The sequence below is a fragment of the Temnothorax curvispinosus genome, unplaced genomic scaffold (genome assembly GCF_003070985.1).
Source record: "Temnothorax curvispinosus isolate PA1 unplaced genomic scaffold, ASM307098v1 QBEX01001516.1, whole genome shotgun sequence".
NCBI lineage: Eukaryota > Metazoa > Arthropoda > Insecta > Hymenoptera > Formicidae > Temnothorax > Temnothorax curvispinosus.
In genome coordinates this window covers 190,478-207,293 of record NW_020211296.1, presented here as the reverse complement: position 1 = coordinate 207,293, position 16,816 = coordinate 190,478, and the positions used below count along the sequence as shown (strand labels likewise).

At 45.9% G+C, this 16,816-nt stretch overlaps 2 protein-coding genes across 3 annotated transcripts; both read left to right on the top strand.

The window, feature by feature from the left end:
- Positions 1 to 46: 46 nt before the first annotated feature.
- On the top strand, positions 47 to 1,675 carry LOC112465745 (ARL14 effector protein). Its single transcript, XM_025033470.1, has 4 exons — positions 47 to 156; positions 238 to 411; positions 507 to 769; positions 859 to 1,675. Exons 2-4 carry the CDS (start codon positions 355 to 357, stop codon positions 950 to 952), a joined length of 414 nt encoding a protein of 137 aa, XP_024889238.1. The 5' UTR covers positions 47 to 156; positions 238 to 354; the 3' UTR covers positions 953 to 1,675.
- A 417-nt stretch (positions 1,676 to 2,092) lies between these two features.
- LOC112465731 (GTP-binding protein Di-Ras2) lies at positions 2,093 to 16,689 on the top strand. 2 transcript variants are annotated; one of them, XM_025033452.1, is made up of 4 exons: positions 2,093 to 2,870; positions 4,252 to 4,583; positions 6,822 to 7,040; positions 7,745 to 16,689. In XM_025033452.1, exons 2-4 carry the CDS (start codon positions 4,446 to 4,448, stop codon positions 7,976 to 7,978), a joined length of 591 nt encoding a protein of 196 aa, XP_024889220.1. In that variant the 5' UTR covers positions 2,093 to 2,870; positions 4,252 to 4,445; the 3' UTR covers positions 7,979 to 16,689. The 2 variants fall into 2 exon arrangements, with proteins under 2 accessions (XP_024889220.1, XP_024889210.1); XM_025033442.1 differs by lacking the exon at positions 2,093 to 2,870 and having other exon boundaries at positions 3,773 to 4,583.
- Positions 16,690 to 16,816: the final 127 nt, after the last annotated feature.

Here is a 16,816-nt window from a genome sequence, read left to right as displayed (position 1 = left end):
CAGTTCGAGCCTCGACTCGCCAGTGCCTAACCCTAACCTCCTCAGGTAGAAACGATCCGGAGCGCAACCGAGCCTGACGTCCTAACCTATCATCTCGGTTGACATCAAAAGAATTTAAAAGTTCATTTGAAATTATACGCAAACTCATAAAATCCGGTAACAAAATTATTTAATGAATTAAAGCATTTAAATCCATGTGTTAATTACTTCGAGTTAAAGATTGTTTTTTATTTTTAGAAAACCTCCAGAAGACCAATTATTTGTATCAATGATATCGAGTAGGCATCGCAGAGGACAAGTGCGACGGGGCTTGTTGTGAAATGTTATCACCTTCCTTTTAGAAACTTATGCGGGATGGAGAGTTCCGGCGAAAGTGCGTCGAGCAATCAGGCACCTGCTCGCGGCGAAAGAGTAAGAGCTTCCTTCAATCATTTGCCTGAAAAACAAAATTGATTGCCGAGCAAAAGAGGGACGGTTTTATAATCGTTCCGACTTTGTGTTTGCAGAAGAGTACTCGGGGCTCGAGGCAAAGGGCCGTGGATAACTTGAGCAAGAAATTCTTGAGGAACTTCGATCCAGAGCACAGCGAACGAGAGAAGCGTAAGCTATATCGTCGATTGTATCAGAGCTACAGGAAGCACCTGTACAACGACGTGGGCATTTTCATACGGACGTCGGACGATCTTTGTGACTGCTTGAGCTTGGATTGTCCTGGATGCCACTTTCCGTGCCCTAAATGTTCTTCCCCGAAATGCGCCCACGACTGCAGGTAAAACTCTATACTTTCCATATCTGGCAAAACGCCTATAGTCCGTTCTGTCGCGAGATAATCCATTCGAATTATTGTGACTTTGTCAGAAATAATCGCAAATGGACCTACGATACCATCGGTTGCGAAGGAACCGATCTTGCGATAAAGAACCCACTGCTGAAAGAGCCTGAACCGAAGTGAGAGTGTAAAAAAAACATGCAAATGCGCATCTGTAAGTACCTGTACATAAAATACCCTCAGGAATTACTGGATTCTTATATTATTACTTTTATATAAATTGTATTTAACAAGCGAAAATGAACTTAATAAATTCCTGAAACACAAAGAAGAAATGTGCTTTCGTACAATATACTCGTCTCGGAACGAGTCTTCCAGGGCGTCGCAAAACGTACAAATAATTTTACGTTATTTAATCGAGCGACCGTAATTTCGCCGGATTCAATTTTCGGGGCTGAAATCTCCGCGCGGAGACGGCAGATCTCGCTGCAAATCGATTTCGCTGAAATTACGACGTCCCCCGTGATCCGTAATTCGCCCCCAGGGTGCACCCTCGCGCGGTCACGCCACTGACGCCGCATACACCCACTCACCCACACACACACGTGGAAGCGCTATTGATTTTCCCGTGGCGCTTTCGGTGACGCGACGGTGCGTACACGTCGCGCGCACACCCACACCACGCAGCGCGGAGGGCGCGCGCTTCGTTTTCATCCGTGAAATCGTCCAAGTTCGCGCGATTTGGGAAAGGAAGAAAAATAAAGAAACAGGCAAGATTATACCGTTATCAACCGTTATGTCAATCGCGAGAGAGTCACGGCTCGCGAGTCAGTCGTCGATCGGGGCGTAAAAAGAAAAAAGCGACGCGACCAAGCCCGGAACGGATATCGCATTATCGCACTCGCGCGCGCCCGCCGTTTCCGCGCGAAGGTAGCCGCGGGCCGCGGCCGCCGCGCGACGAGCGGGACGGACTTCAGGGGGGTTGACGTTCGGGAGGCCGCGCCGCGCAGCGCCTAGTTCGCCGCGTCGGTTCGTCGCGATTCCGTAACGGGCGTAACGTAACGTAAAATAACGCGGTGACGAGAGACGAGGAAAAGCGGCCGTTCTCCGTCCGTGTCATTCGCACGTTTTTGGCCGCCACGGTAGTGAACGCACGCACGCACGCACGCGTACGCAGCGCGAGTGACACGACACACGCTCTCCGCCGCGAGGAAGTCGTCGGATCGCCTGGCGAGTGGCGAGCGCGGCCGAGCGTGGCCCGCCTGCGGAACCGAAGAGGGAAGCTCCGACGAGGATCTTCCGTTCGACCACAACGGCAGGTTTCCCCATCTTGATATAAGTCCGTCCGCCCTTCGCCCTCCAACGAGATCCCTTATATATTTCGTCCTCGCTCCTGAGCGACGCGACGTTGTCCGCGAATGCCCCCGTCGAGCGTCGAGCGCGACCACGGGGGTTAAGTGTCGCCGCCTCGCTGGGTCTGTCTCCCCGGGTCCGTGACCGCGTTTCGCTTCACCCTTTCCCGCAACTTCCAACGCTCGTGCCTGCTCCGATTTTGAAAGAATAGTGCATGAAATAAGTGCGTCCCCCCGCGGGTACACGCGCGAGTTCTCCAGTTGTCAGTTTAATTGTCAGTGCCCCGACACCGTTCGCTGTCAATCCCAACGCGGCGTCGACGCGCGGCGAAACGTCGATCAGGGTCGAGGAACGATCCTCGTGCGGAGGTACGGTCAATCGAGGGCGCCCGACGGCCGCGGCGGTCAAAGTATTCCCGACCGGTCGGCTCTCCGGTCGAAATGCGATTATCGCGTGAATCGCGTCGCGTATTAGCGAGCGACGTCGCGAGCTTGCGTGATTGCGAACGGTGACGAAAACTCCAGGGATAGAACGATAGAACCTCCGGCGAGGTCGATCGGGGTAATTGTGACACGGAGGACCGGTGGGAGGGGATGGCACGGCAACGATATTTTCCCACGGGTGACTAAGGCACCCTTCCACCTTCGCGCGATCGTTTATTAAAGACGAACACGTCGAGGATAACGATCGCGAGTTTTTCAAGTAAAAATATCTTCGAAGACCCGGCGTGTGCTCCAGTATAATTTCGGTAACGTCGTTTTCCGATGTCGCGCGACTGCGAATCCTTTAGTTCCTGCAAATACAAATACGACGATTGGCAAAGTGTATTTAGTTTCCGTGCGGAGCGTCGAAATTGAACGTTTGTCGAAAGTACGCAAAAACCAGGACAATTTTGATTGTCTCGCAAAAGTTCTTATATTCGAAGTAGCGTTTTCTTTTCTTTAAAACGATACAATTTGCAGAATCCTGCAAATCCTGAGGTCAATTGCATCTTCCGCGCTTCGTATCTTTTCTTCCTCTCGTCGTTTAATCTTAAATGCAGAAAGCGCAAGAAACGTGCGACTAAACGATGGACCTGCTTTCGTCCCGCACCTCCAGATCTATTTTTCTTAATAATTAGCTTTAGAAAAAGTACGCTTTAAAACGAAGCAAGCGTATTTGGACCGTGTCGAGCGGAGAGAGGGAAGGAAAAGAGGACTTGCGGCGTGACGTAGATGAGGCAAGTGGAAAAAGCAGACTTTTCGCGGACGGCCGGTCGCGCCGCGCCGGTTGCGGAAGACGACATTTGTCTCTCTCTATCTCCCTCTCTCTCTCTCGACATACATAACGATGTAAACAGTAAGATTTGAAGCGAATCGATCATTCACAGCCGAGAGTTTCAAAATGGCAGTCCTACGTTCTCCAGAATTCTCGATTTCGATTACAACTCGCGCGCTTTGCTATTCTTTAACATCATCATTTTTCTCCGTGGTTATTTTTAGAATAAAACAGATACGTGTTTGTATGCTCGGGATACACGCAAGCGTGAAATATATAAATCCGATTGTTCGGGTGATTGCGGAGAGGTGCGGGGGGAGGAGGGGCGCGGACAAACAAGACAGACCCGCATGAGGCTGCGCGACGGGGTCGGGCGGGAACGGCGGGAACGGGGGGGCCGCATACGGTCGTATGCGGTTTCGTGGGTGTCGTCATCGGAGGAGTACACGTCACGAGATATGCGCGGACGGATGTAACCTTTCGTGGGTTCAGATTATTAGCCGCGTGGGCGAAGCGCGGCACGGAGAGTGTGGCATGCGCGCTTATACATGGGGTGTCCCGTTACCACCGGATGTCCCCTTTCGCCGCGTGGACTGTCTTGGCCGACCTGGAGAGTCGCGTCTCCCTCGAGAAAACTGTCAAAGTATTCACGATTTCCGAACTGAGGTTCAGAACGTGGTCGCTGGATTTTACTTCTATGAGCTTAATTCGAAAATCAATCACGAAAACGCGCGATAAAGACCGGAAGGACGCGAGACTGCCGCTCGATATTTTCAACCGAGGAGAAGAATCGTCTTCGGATCGGCCGGTCAGAGGGACATCGGGTAGTTTCGAGACATCCGGTATATAACTTGTATTATCGTGTGCGGCAGGTCGGGCGGTGTGATCGGGAGAGAGTTCGAGGAAGGTGATCGTCTCGTACATCCCCCACGGCACGCACACGCACGCTCTCTCTCTCTCTCTCACTCATTCTCCCTCTCTCGTCTGGTCTCAACCCCCGCGTCGTCTCTCTTTACGCGGACCCCGAGCGCCGGGGGTTTACGTCGCCGGGACGGCAGATGTCAGGATGCCGGAGCAGAGCAACGACTATCGCGTGGTCGTGTTCGGGGCGGGCGGCGTCGGCAAGAGTTCCCTCGTGCTGCGCTTCGTGAAGGGGTCCTTCCGCGAGTCCTACATCCCGACCATCGAGGACACCTACAGACAGGTAAGCATGTGTGTGGTATACCAACCCCTTTCAAACGCGCGATTTTCTTGACCCAATTTTTTTCCCTTGAATGGGAATGCATGCTCGTGCACAGAAAAAAGGGAATATTTTTAAAAATTCTTTAGTTTCAAAGTGGAAATTTTGAAATAAGGTTGCATGTTGCGTTGAACAATGAAAACTTGCTTGAATGAAGTCATTTTATATAATCCAATGAAGAAAAAGATTGTCAAATTCTTGTAAGAAGATTATAGATTGTTGCGTGTATGAGAAACAATTAACGCATTAATTTGAGTATATATGCATATAATTGAGCACGTATATAAGTTTTGATTTGACATTTCTTTTTTTCTGTGTAGCCGCGAAGACCGCGGCCGCGCATTTATCTCGATCCGTAACGCGTGTAATTGATTTTATTAATTGATCAGAGATAACGATCACTTCTCTCAATGAAGAAAAGTTAACTGAAATTTAGCCGATTCTCTCTCTCGCTCTTTCTCTCTCTCTTTGATGAAGAGAGATGAGACAAAGAATCAGATAATCGATTCGACCAAAATACGTGCACGTTTTTTCTTCTTTGAACCTTTACGAATTACTTATATTGGACTGTATTAAAATATAAATAATACAATTTCGCTCGCAAAGTTATCGCGTATTTATAATTGAGTCTAGTTGAAGTTTCGTGAAACCGTAGCATCGCGACGCGTTTGACGCGGTCCTTGTCTATACTTATCGATTTCGATTCGCGGAAAAATTAGTTAGAAACGCCTTCGCTCGCGCACGTGCAAGTATCGCACGAAATTTGGCAGATTTCACTCCTACGTCGCTATAAATTATGAATCGCGCAAAGCGAACTTTAATGCACGCGGCGCGGCACGTCGCAGTCGGACGCAACACGTAGACGGTAATTTCCGCGGGAGCCGAGATTTCGCGATTAATCGGATATGTCCCACAGTATCCTCCCGCGCGCCGCACCGGGATTGCGATAACTCTGCCATTCGCGAATTTAATATTCCCACTCCTGTGCAAGCACATCCGGCCGATAATACGAAAACGCGACGTGTGCGCGAGCAAAAACATTAAATTTGCAAACGACTCGCGCGGCCGCGGCATATTGAGAATATCCGCGCAAAGCGCGCCGGTATAGCGAAGTAGAATTAGCGGTAATAATACACGCTAATCGGGAAAGTACATCCCAGAGACACACATTGCGGATCGCGACTGCTTTACGTTTTGCCGTACCGCGAAAAAGAAGCATCGCGTGTTAATTACGCGCTACGACACATTATTGCGTCACAACACGTGGTCAGAGAGAATGACAGGTCGTTCAAATCGTCAAGTCCTGCACGCGGTAACGTCATTTTCATTTAATTTCTACGGAAAATCGAGATCTTCTCCGCGCGATCTGTAGCACGGTTTTCACGACACCGATACACGCGTAAATTGCATATCGATGTTAGGGCCAGCGCACGAACATTGCCGTAGTGTCTTACGCATCACGTGAGAATATTGCGTTACGCGACACGCAAGCCAATCTTACGGCAACGCACGAAGAAAAGCGTAATGTAACGTACGTAACATAAGACTAATTACGTTACGTTCTTCTTTTTTTGTGTTGCCGTAAGATTGGTTTGCGTGTCGCGTAACGCAAAAATCTCACGTAGGGCGTAAGACGCTACGGCAATGTTCGTGCGCTGGCCCTAAACTCGTCGATCTTGAATCGGGTACTCGTACAAGTGCAGGTCAAAGCAACGACATATAATGACTCGATTATATCAGCCACCCGCCGCGCGTTGCGCAACGGTTTTGTGTAACGATTTCGCGTGTGACAATGGATTGATATGACGTATAATAGATATAGCGTACGCATACGTATATATCCACAAATTTTAACAGAGGCACGTGAGCGTGCACGGCACGCACGTGTGTATGTGCAATGTGTATGTATATTTGTATGACAAAGACACAATGACGATGCTGGTGGGACTCTCGCTGTGTGCGCGACGAGAAGTGTCACTGACGGTATCGCGCGGGCCGATCTCCGATTTAACTCGACTCAATCCGGTACTTACTCCGCAACCTGCGGTTCGGTTCGATTTGACTCGGTGCGAGGAGTCCGAGTCAAGTCGAATCGGAAATCACGGAGTCGCGGAAGTCACGAGTCGAGTCGAGTCAAATCGAGTCGGATCGAGGCCCAAAGTCGCGCGACCAAGTCAACGGATCGCATTAACAATATTTCAGGTGATAAGTTGCGACAAAAACATATGCACACTTCAAATTACGGACACAACGGGGTCCCATCAGTTTCCCGCTATGCAGCGGCTCTCTATAAGCAAAGGTCACGCCTTCATCTTGGTGTACTCGGTGTGCTCACGGCAAAGCCTCGAGGAGCTACGACCGATCTGGGCCGTGATAAGGGAGCTCAAGGGCCAAGATATCTCGCAGATACCCATTATGTTGGTAAGGACTCGCCGCAACCCCTCCCATTTGTTTCAGCTTTCAGCTTCCGTTTTTTCCCTCCCGCGATACGCCGCGAAGCCGCGGCCAGTAAACGAACGAACGCTTCCGCGCTCCGTTTATAAATACGTCGTCTGGCTTATCTTATCGAGTTTTCGCACCGTGAATAATAACCGTAAAAAATATCCCTAAATATCCCTACGGACGATATTTCGCGCGCATGTCGTCAATTCGATAAGAGATGTTCGTCATCAATACATAAGCGAAAGATGATATGAATTCTCATGACGTCACGATTATCGCGATATATCTGGATTGAATTTTGCTGTTCTCTCGCTCAGCATCGATATTTCTAGTAAATTAAAAAAAAAAAAATCGTTTATTGGTGGCATACCAGTCATTTCGTCGATTCGAGGATAAAAAAGGAAGTAATTAAAAAGTTACCATTTTCCTCATACCACCTTCGGATAAGATGGAGCGGAATTTGAGGAAGCTCTTAACGCTGTAAATCGACGTGTTCGGTTTCTTTCTTCTTGAAATTTGACTCTCTCGGAGATTGACTTTCGGTTTAACTTGGTTTCCACGAACGAGTGGATTTCCATTCCTGCATGAGACCCCCCCTGTTTCGTTCCGAGCTTCTTTTTCGTGCGTCGTTTTCTGCAGCGCGACTCATTGTCATGCGGTTCCATCGTTGATTCATAACTCAGGTCGGGAACAAGTGCGACGAGAGCCCGTCGGTGCGTGAGGTGTCGATGAGCGAGGGCGCAGCCGAGGCGGCTAACTGGGGCTGCGGCTTCCTGGAGACCTCGGCCAAGACGAATCACAACGTGGACGCCCTGTTCCGGGACCTGCTCACTCTCGAGAAGAACCGCTCGGTCTCGTTACAGCCGGTGCAGAGCAACAACGCGATAAGACTTAAGGAGAAGTGTGCCATTATGTAAAAATTCGCCACGCTCCGACGACGACAACGACGACACGTGCGATCGCCGGTGAGGCCCCTCGCCGCCTCCGGGGCGCAGCATCCCCGGATCCGTCGTCTCTCGAGATGGGGCCTCGCCGCCATATACCCGTCGAATGATATCCCAAGCCGGTTTTTCGCCAACGACGGACGACTTGTTCGCGACTTGAATCCCTCGCGGCTTCCGACTCCGTCGAGATCCGTCAAAAGGTTTATAGCGTGTCGTACTTTGTTTCGTTCGTACGAACGCGGGCCTAGAGAATATCCGCGAGACTTCGAATTTTTAAAGATAATTTTTTAAGGATCCTAAGAGAAAGTTTTAGAATTTTCAATTTCGAGAACGAGTCTGGGCCTTGACGGATTAATCGGTGCGACCTGAGGAAGACCAGGAGGCGTTTTAAGTCGACGAACACGTAGGAGTTGTACTCGAATTCGTTGTATCTGTTGCTCGTCGATGGCGAAGCCTTTTTAATTTAAGTTACAATACTTTACGCAATAGACCGCTCGATCGCGTATAATTTCTCTGTGCTCGATGATGACAAATTACTCGAGTTCCCGCTCTTGTTTTTCTTGACTCCGTCATAGAATCGTCCGCGGTAATCTCGATCTGCGACGAGGGTCGGCAAAAGCAACGATATCAGTTTTATCACTGAAAACAGTCGCGCGTTTCTCTCAGCTGCGGATACGGAAAGTCTGGCGATAATAATATTGTAACGAGCAACGTTACAAACTAATCATTATCTGCACGCAACATATCACGAGATGTAAGATATCGAAATATCTGATATTTTTATTTAAAGACACGAGAATTAATTTTTATAAAGTTTATTCTGCGTTATAAAGATCTGGTCACTTGTGACCACATTTTCAAAAAGTTTTTCCCATAAATATCATCATACGTTCTTATTTTAATAGTAATGATATGAATAAACGATAATATAATGCTAACGATATATAAAAGTCGTAATTAATTATAATTAATTCCTCGAGATAACAGCGAGACAAATCCGAGTTATCGCGATTGATGAAATCGCTTCTTGTCATAATTAACTTCAAGCTCTCCGTTTAATAATAGCGACGGATAATTAGTAATTTCTATAAAATCTCTTTTTTCGCAGGGCCGAAAAGACCCCCGACGATTATCGTCGTGTAAAACGATTACAAAATTAATCTCGTGCTTAGTTGAGCGATTATCAGGATAATCGTTCTAGCGGGATTGTCACTCTCTTTTTCAGTTTCCGCTGAAACATTCACACGTCTCAAAATCGTTCCTTTTGCATACGGATAAATAACGAATTGTCATGGAAGATCGACGAATACGAGGCGCGGTTTTGTCACTCGCAATCGAGACGGTCTACGAGGTGGAGGGCAGCCGTAAAAGTAGCCCTTTTTCCGTAGATCGATTTACTGAATCTCGTATATAACATAAAACGTATATCAATTCAGTAAATTTGTATCGAATGTGAAAAATGTTGAAGATACGCGAATCCTGTAGAATATGATTGAGCTCGGCGGGCATTAAAAAGATATATATAAATTTCGGAAAGTGACAACGTTAAAAGATTCAGCAAAATGTACCGTACGCGAAGATCGTTTAAAAAAAGAATGAATTATCGCCGAGCGCGTATCTAGACTCGAGGTAAAAGTATGTTGAAAAATATGAACCTGAATGTGGTTGAGGGCTTTAAAAAGGGATCGTCGGGCCATTCGGCGTGGCCTTTTTTCGCGGACCACCTCAATTTAGCTAACGTGCTGAATCGATAATAGCCGCGACCGGTGCCCTTCCATGAAAATTCCGCAATGCTCCGCAATCGGAGACTACCGCACGACGACTAGGGACTGGTGTAATGCGCGCGCGTGAAAGTTTTTCGTGAGGATGACAACAGAGAGAGCGAGAGAGAGAGAGTGCGAGATTAAATGAGAGAAAGAGAGGGAGAGAGAGAGAGAAAGATATATGAAAGTGCGTGTGCGAACGACGAATAAACAAGTAGATAAAAGTTGTTACGAGATTGGTTTTTGTTGAATAGTTGTAAGAATTTTGTAATGACTACGCTAGCTAATTAGAGTTACAAATGGACAGCAATGGACATAACACAGCAAATCCGCGTACACACAGCAACAAACATACACACGTATGCAGAGTAACATGCAAGTTGTATTAATTTATAATTTATATCATTGAACGTGCAACGCAGCACACACTCACACAGACACACGCGTAGGCGCAGATTCGTTGACAGGCGAATCGCGAGAGATTACGAGATTGTAACTGTACATGTGATTACGGCACACGTTTTCCATATCGATGCAGCGTTTTTAATGGTTTTTTTTTTCTAGTAGGAAAGAGTTAAACCTGAGGCGTTTTTAGGCGTTCTCACGGGAAACCTCGGACGAACATAGCAGAACGTAGACAATTAGTGGAATAATTATATCACGTTCTCTCACCTATTCCTCTCGTCCACCTCCCGCCTACCCCCCTTTTGCGGCACATCGTTGAACGTATCCGTATAGTGTTTCTCGTGACGCGCGTTCTCTCGCGGCCATCCCTTGTCATCCCATTTTACGGATATATCAGAGAAGACCGGAGGCCTCTTCTTCCTCCGCGATATATATGTTCCTCGGGCCAACGTCGCGACGCCGCCCGTCGCGTCCGCCGGGCGTCGATACGATCGATGTAACACCACGTCGCGCTAACGATGATGTTGATAATGACGATGATGGTTCGCCGCCTGCACTTGAACGCGTCTCGACTACTGGGCTCCGTGTGAAGGGCCGTATTTATAGCCGTCGACACTCGAGATGGCTAGTGTCTCGAGAGTGTATCGAGTGATGTGCATACGCTCATCAAGGACCTAAATCGAGTCCTATCGAGCTAACATACATATCGCGTTCTCGCAATAATGTCCCTCGCGGAAAAACTCGTCGAGTTACAATATTACAATATTCTAAAGCCGAGTATTGAAAAGTCGGATTTAAAAAAAAAACATACTCCTTATATATCGCGTCTCATCCCATCCTCTCTATACGGCTGCTCACTCGACGCGTTCTCATTTAACTTTGAATAGGAACAAAGATAAGATCCTATTGAATCCTCAGACGGCTCCGCTTACATTGCTTTACTTATTGTGTCTGAATAATTTAATTGCAATCCCGCTATAAATACGTAAATACACGCTGTGAGAGATATCGCGGCAAGGCCGACGGACGCGTACGGCGGCGACACGAGGTTAGAGCTAATCGGCAATCTGAATCGAAATTGGAGATCGTCCTTTGAACAAGTCGACAATATGTCCCTGGCCGGGCCGGTGCGTCAGTTGCTGGCAACGTGAATGCCATCAATTATAGCGATCATCGAGGCGAGCCGAGGCTAGAAATGGCCATTCGGAGAAGGTCACCAACGACGAATATTATTACAGATATTAAATAATGTCGTTCAGACTGAAAATTAATTAGAAAAATTAAGACTAATGCAGTTATATATATTTTTGACATATAAAAATACGATTTATAGTGATCACGGAAGAAAGTTTCGAATTGCTCGGACGGCTTGTCTCGAGAAAGAGAATCTAGGTTTGTAAGTCACTTTTTCGAAAGATGACATCGGAGAATAATATAAAAACTGTCAACGTCGAAAAGAAGTTCAGAATGTCGATACCAGTAGCTGTCGCTGGCCAATCCTATAGTGGCGGCCACGCTGCGCCGTTTTCGTTGCTCGAATCTACATATCCGTCGAGGAGGTACTCGGGACTCTTATCCAACGAATTACACGTAAAATCATCCGACGATTCACCCCCGCGGCGCTCTCCGTGTCTCTCACTCACACGGGGAAGGGAAAAAAAGAGAGAGAAGAGAAGGCCGAATCGAGAGGGACGGGAATTTGTTCGCCGCGTGATATTACGAATTCCTCCGCGGGGAATCGCTCTCTCGATCGAGCCCTTAAGTCCGAGCTGCCTCGATCTCGCGGAAGTGAAAAATTCCCGCCGTGCTCGTTTTGACTCGTCTGATTTTCATTCCCCCGAACCTATCGCCCCGGCTGCGGCTGCTCGGCATTCCGGACTCCGCGCCGGTCCGGGCTCTCTCGGTGTTTCCGGCGGAGCAAAAGAAAAAGAAGAAAACGACGAAACAGCTTTAAGGGACGGAGATCCCATTCCCGTCTGTCGACCGATAGCTTAACGAACCGCGTATACCGGATTGTCTGTCACGTCTCGTTGATATTACTGCGACGCGCGCTGAAACGAGGTCGGTCCTCGTGTGTATACGTTGTATACCACTTGTACGTAGCCGTGTATTACTTGCTACAACTACGATTGTTAGGCGTGCTTCGCACTTCGCTTCATCGTAGGTAATTATCGCCATTGTCGTCGTACAGAACGTCGTTTTTGCGTGACGATGTTAAGCCGAGCACGGTAAACGGTCTTATATCCCACGTTCTAACGGTCTCCGCGAATACGCTAATCTCTCATCTCGGGCTGTCACGTTATCGTTTATCACGCGACGCGTTTGGCGTTCGCCGTGCTCGGAGAAGCGTCATCGCCGAAATTTTTTCTAATTTTTGCGCGAGCAACGAGGGAAAAGGGAACGTCAGAGCGCTGACCCCTCCTTCCCGACGATAGAAAGGAACGACAGTCCCTCGCGCCGACCTTCGGCGCCTTTTTTTACGAGGACCTTGTTTATTAAATCATAATATGCCGTGTTTAAACGTAGCGCGTAACGTGTTTAATAAATGATCGTTAAATAATCCGAGGAAATTCCTAACTAAGTGTAAATTGTATATAAGGTTTTCTATATTCAGAGATATATCCCGATACCAAAGTGTATACATACGTACCTATAATTATTACAATTATTATTAGAGGATTATTAGTCAAAGGTGGTTTTTTGCGAGCGTTTGCTCTCTTGATTCCGACGAGGCAGCACGTGGCGATGAAAAAAAAAACAAGAAAGGAGAAGAGAGCATTCGCCGCTACTTTCTAAATCACTTGTTATCAAATTGGTCGATCGATTACGAACCACACGTAGTATTATCCCGTAATTATAGGGAGTACCAGTTAGTAGAATAGGATATATTATATATTAAATAAGGACACACACACACGCAAACACACATGTACACGCTCACACGAAGAGATACACATTGACATTAATTATGCAAAATGTATGTCGCGCAGACTTCGTCATAAAGGTCTACGTACTGTCGTCTTTATATATGGGAAAGTGCGAAAAAGTGTCATTTTCTCATTGTCATGCGTTTAGCTGTTTGGAAATATTTTATTTGCTGGCTAAAGGAAATTAAAAACGTAGGCAAATCGCTATCTCGAGGTAGGAGAACGCGACGGTTTATCTTATCGATTCCAATACTTTCTTGCAGTTTTCTCGCGGCTTCAATATTGGAAGGAGAGAGAATGGGCCGATGTAGATTTTTGCGACTAATTAGGTAAATGGTATGTGTATGCAGAGTGTTTTCCGTCTCGATTTTTGGACTATCGACTAACGTGAGGTCGATTTCTCTTTAACGAAGATGTCGCAGTACCGTACGCAAATTCGCGAGATCGACGAAAGTAAGAAATACGTACGTGAAAAGATCGTGCGTTTGCACTTTCATTGAAAAAAAGAACAGAGGAGAAGGGAGTCGAATGTCGAATAAAATAAACTGCTCGGGCAGTTGACTTCCGAATGGAACGTTGCCAGAAGACACAGTTGCCGATTGAATTTCTTTTAAAGACAAATCGACCGATGAACTCTTGCCGAAACATCCGCGGTCCAGCGTAAATCGTCAAGGACATAGTCTGTAGGTACACGTAATAGATTCAGATTTAATAGAATCTTATCGAGAGCGAGATAGAGATTACGAAGTCGAGCTTTGGGCTTTGAAGACAGCAAGGAGAAAGGTAGAAAGAAATTCAGAGGGGAAGGACAAGTTTGTGAGGAGCGGGAATGAACGTATATACGTAAACTTATACGGACACACGGTATCCTCTTAGTTGCTGGGGCCAATTGGTGTTACGGAGGGAGAGAATATACGTACGTGCGCATTGTGCCGCTTATACCCACTTCACGATGGCTCTTCGCATTTTCGCCATACGAAATTATCAATTTGGGCGAGCACATAAAAATGAAATCGGTGATTTTTTTTATAATTCATTTGACAACCTATTGGAACTTTTATATTTTCGACGTCTCGCGTACGTCTTTTCGCAAATCAAACTGTATAATCGAGTCGAAAGTCAAAAGTTCTCTCACGCAAGAAGCGATCAAAGATCGAAACATTATAAAATGCCACGTAACGTATATCGAAATTAGAAATTTTGTTACTACGACGAGGATAATGACGAAGTGCGACGAGAGCAAAAGTTAAGCAAGTATAAACGTACGTATACACAATACACACACGTACACGTACACACGTCAGGTGACAAAACGAAACACACAACGCATTGCAGTAGCCGAAATATAAGAGTATAAGGATCTCGAGTGATATTAAAGCGCTTTCGTTGACGCAATGCGATCTCAACGATATCGAATCTGATGCTGCGTTATCGGGGAGTTTTGCGGTACGGTATCTCGAATACGGTAAACGCCGAAGAAAAGCTGCGAGTCTCATGGCAGCGACTTTTTATCACCCCCGTTCACATCATCGTCGTTAATTATATTATTATTATAAATGTCGACGTGAGAAAATTATCGTTCTGATGTAAATAATAATTTCTGATTGTTGTATATACGTTAATTATTAATATTACACGTACATTAATTACCTTATCACTTAATTGGGTCATATTAATAGAAGCGGAGCGATTGCTCTTAATAACGAGAGAGCAAAACCAGAAGAGGGTCTTTCAATTTTTTGCTTTTAGTATACGAAACATTTGCTTTATGTCTCTTATATGTCAAAGTAAAAGATGATGTTAGGCAAATTTATCAAAGAAAAAATTTGCTCCACTTTATTTGTTATGATCTGACGTAGCACCAGCGTTTAGCGTATTCCAAGCACAAATTGCAAAAGATCTCCATTATCAGCGTGATAGTTAAATACGTACTTCCGAATGGAAAGAAAAAAAAAGAAAATCCGGCCCGAAGCGTCGTTCGACAAGTGCGTTGCGCATATTTTGCCGCCGTTTGTAGGCGCGGACTCCCCCTATAAATCCTCTTCGCACAAATAACAGAGTAACGACGACAAAGTAGCGTAACTTACGACGGACCATATCAATGAATCATATCAACCAACACAAAAGTAAGAGAGAAAAATAAGAAGGCAAGGAGGATATCGTCGATTTGTGAATCTGGGGCGTGCGAGGCGGTAAGTTTTTGACATGTGCTTTTAAATGCAACGAGCTCTCCTGTACAAAAGTATCGCCGATTTTCAGCGGTCGTTCTTGCTGCTAACTTACGTTATACGTTCGTCGAGGGAAATTCGTATTATTCGCGGATTTTAATCGACTGTATATTTCATATAACCGCGCCAAAGTTTTCGTGGACGAAGCCGTTTCGTTTTTTTTTTATACAAATATTTATTCGATCGTACGAAGGCCTTTGAATTAAGATTTGTGCATTTTTGACATTAAACTTCCGCATCATATCGCGACGTAGTCTCGCTTGTAAGATACGAATTCGCGCAACAATTTAGAAATATGCGAAAGTACGAATTCGCCTCGACGCACATTTGTTTAGGCTTAAGCTTGCTGTAAGTGATTAATGATTTGTTAAAGCAACTTTTCTTGATCTCCGTTAATCGCGCGACGAAACGACATACAACGCTTTATCCGCAAATTGCTTGCCGCGAGCCTGTAAAATCGAGATGTGCGAATAAATAAATGTATAAAAGTAATAGAGAATGAGATACAAAGGAGACACGAACGAGTAGAGAGGAAAGTCGCGCGTGGAACGAATCTCGATGATTGTTAAGCAGGGATTACTCAATGAAACCTTTCGCACCTGGAACCTGCTGCTGAGCTGAATGATGCGATCGAGATAAAACTAATTTTAATAATTTCTATTGTATTTTATTATGTATTCTATTTTGGAAAATTTATTGCCAAATCATCCGGTGTATCCTCAAAAATAAGAACGTGAAAGATAAAAATACTTACATTAGGCTACTTTATCGGAATCGCAATCGTGTAATTTTTTTCTGCAAGATGAGGAGAGGCTCAGATTTTATTGCATTCTTTCCCGTCGGACATTTATGTGATCCAGACGTATTTAATTATCGATCGAAATGTTTAATTATATAAGGTTTCGAAGCGTCGGATTTATTTCAACGTTATTCTACTTTGAGATCGTATTCATGGCGGCTCTTAATATTTTTCGTATCGATCTCCCGACATCATTCAGTTCAGAATCTAAAAGTTCGGGAAGGTTTTTAGCTGCTGAACTGGAAACGGGCAGGCGTTCGGCGGGATGAAAAGTTCCTTCACGCGTTAAGGACACGTGAGAATGAGGCGAGGGAGGAAAAAACGCGCGTTCCCACTCTCTGTACACGTTAAAAATACACACGTTCCACACACGTATTGCGAGAGTGCACGTAGAGAATGGCGCAAAGGGTGTCTAATTATCTATTTAAATAAGCGACCAATACACGCTGAGATAAATAGGCTTGTTATTGCGACAAATTTGCTCATTCATTATCAACCGAAGAATCGTTAATCAGCTACGAATCTGTACTCGTGAGAATTAAATGATCTTGATTCTTGGCAACCCGCTCGTTTCTCTCGAATTGTCCTCCTCACGTCCTCGTCACTTGACTCCTGCAAAAACGTCAAGTTTAACATAACTGCAAAACCTTTGATACTTTTGCAGTTTTTAGTCCCATCGAATGTAAGAA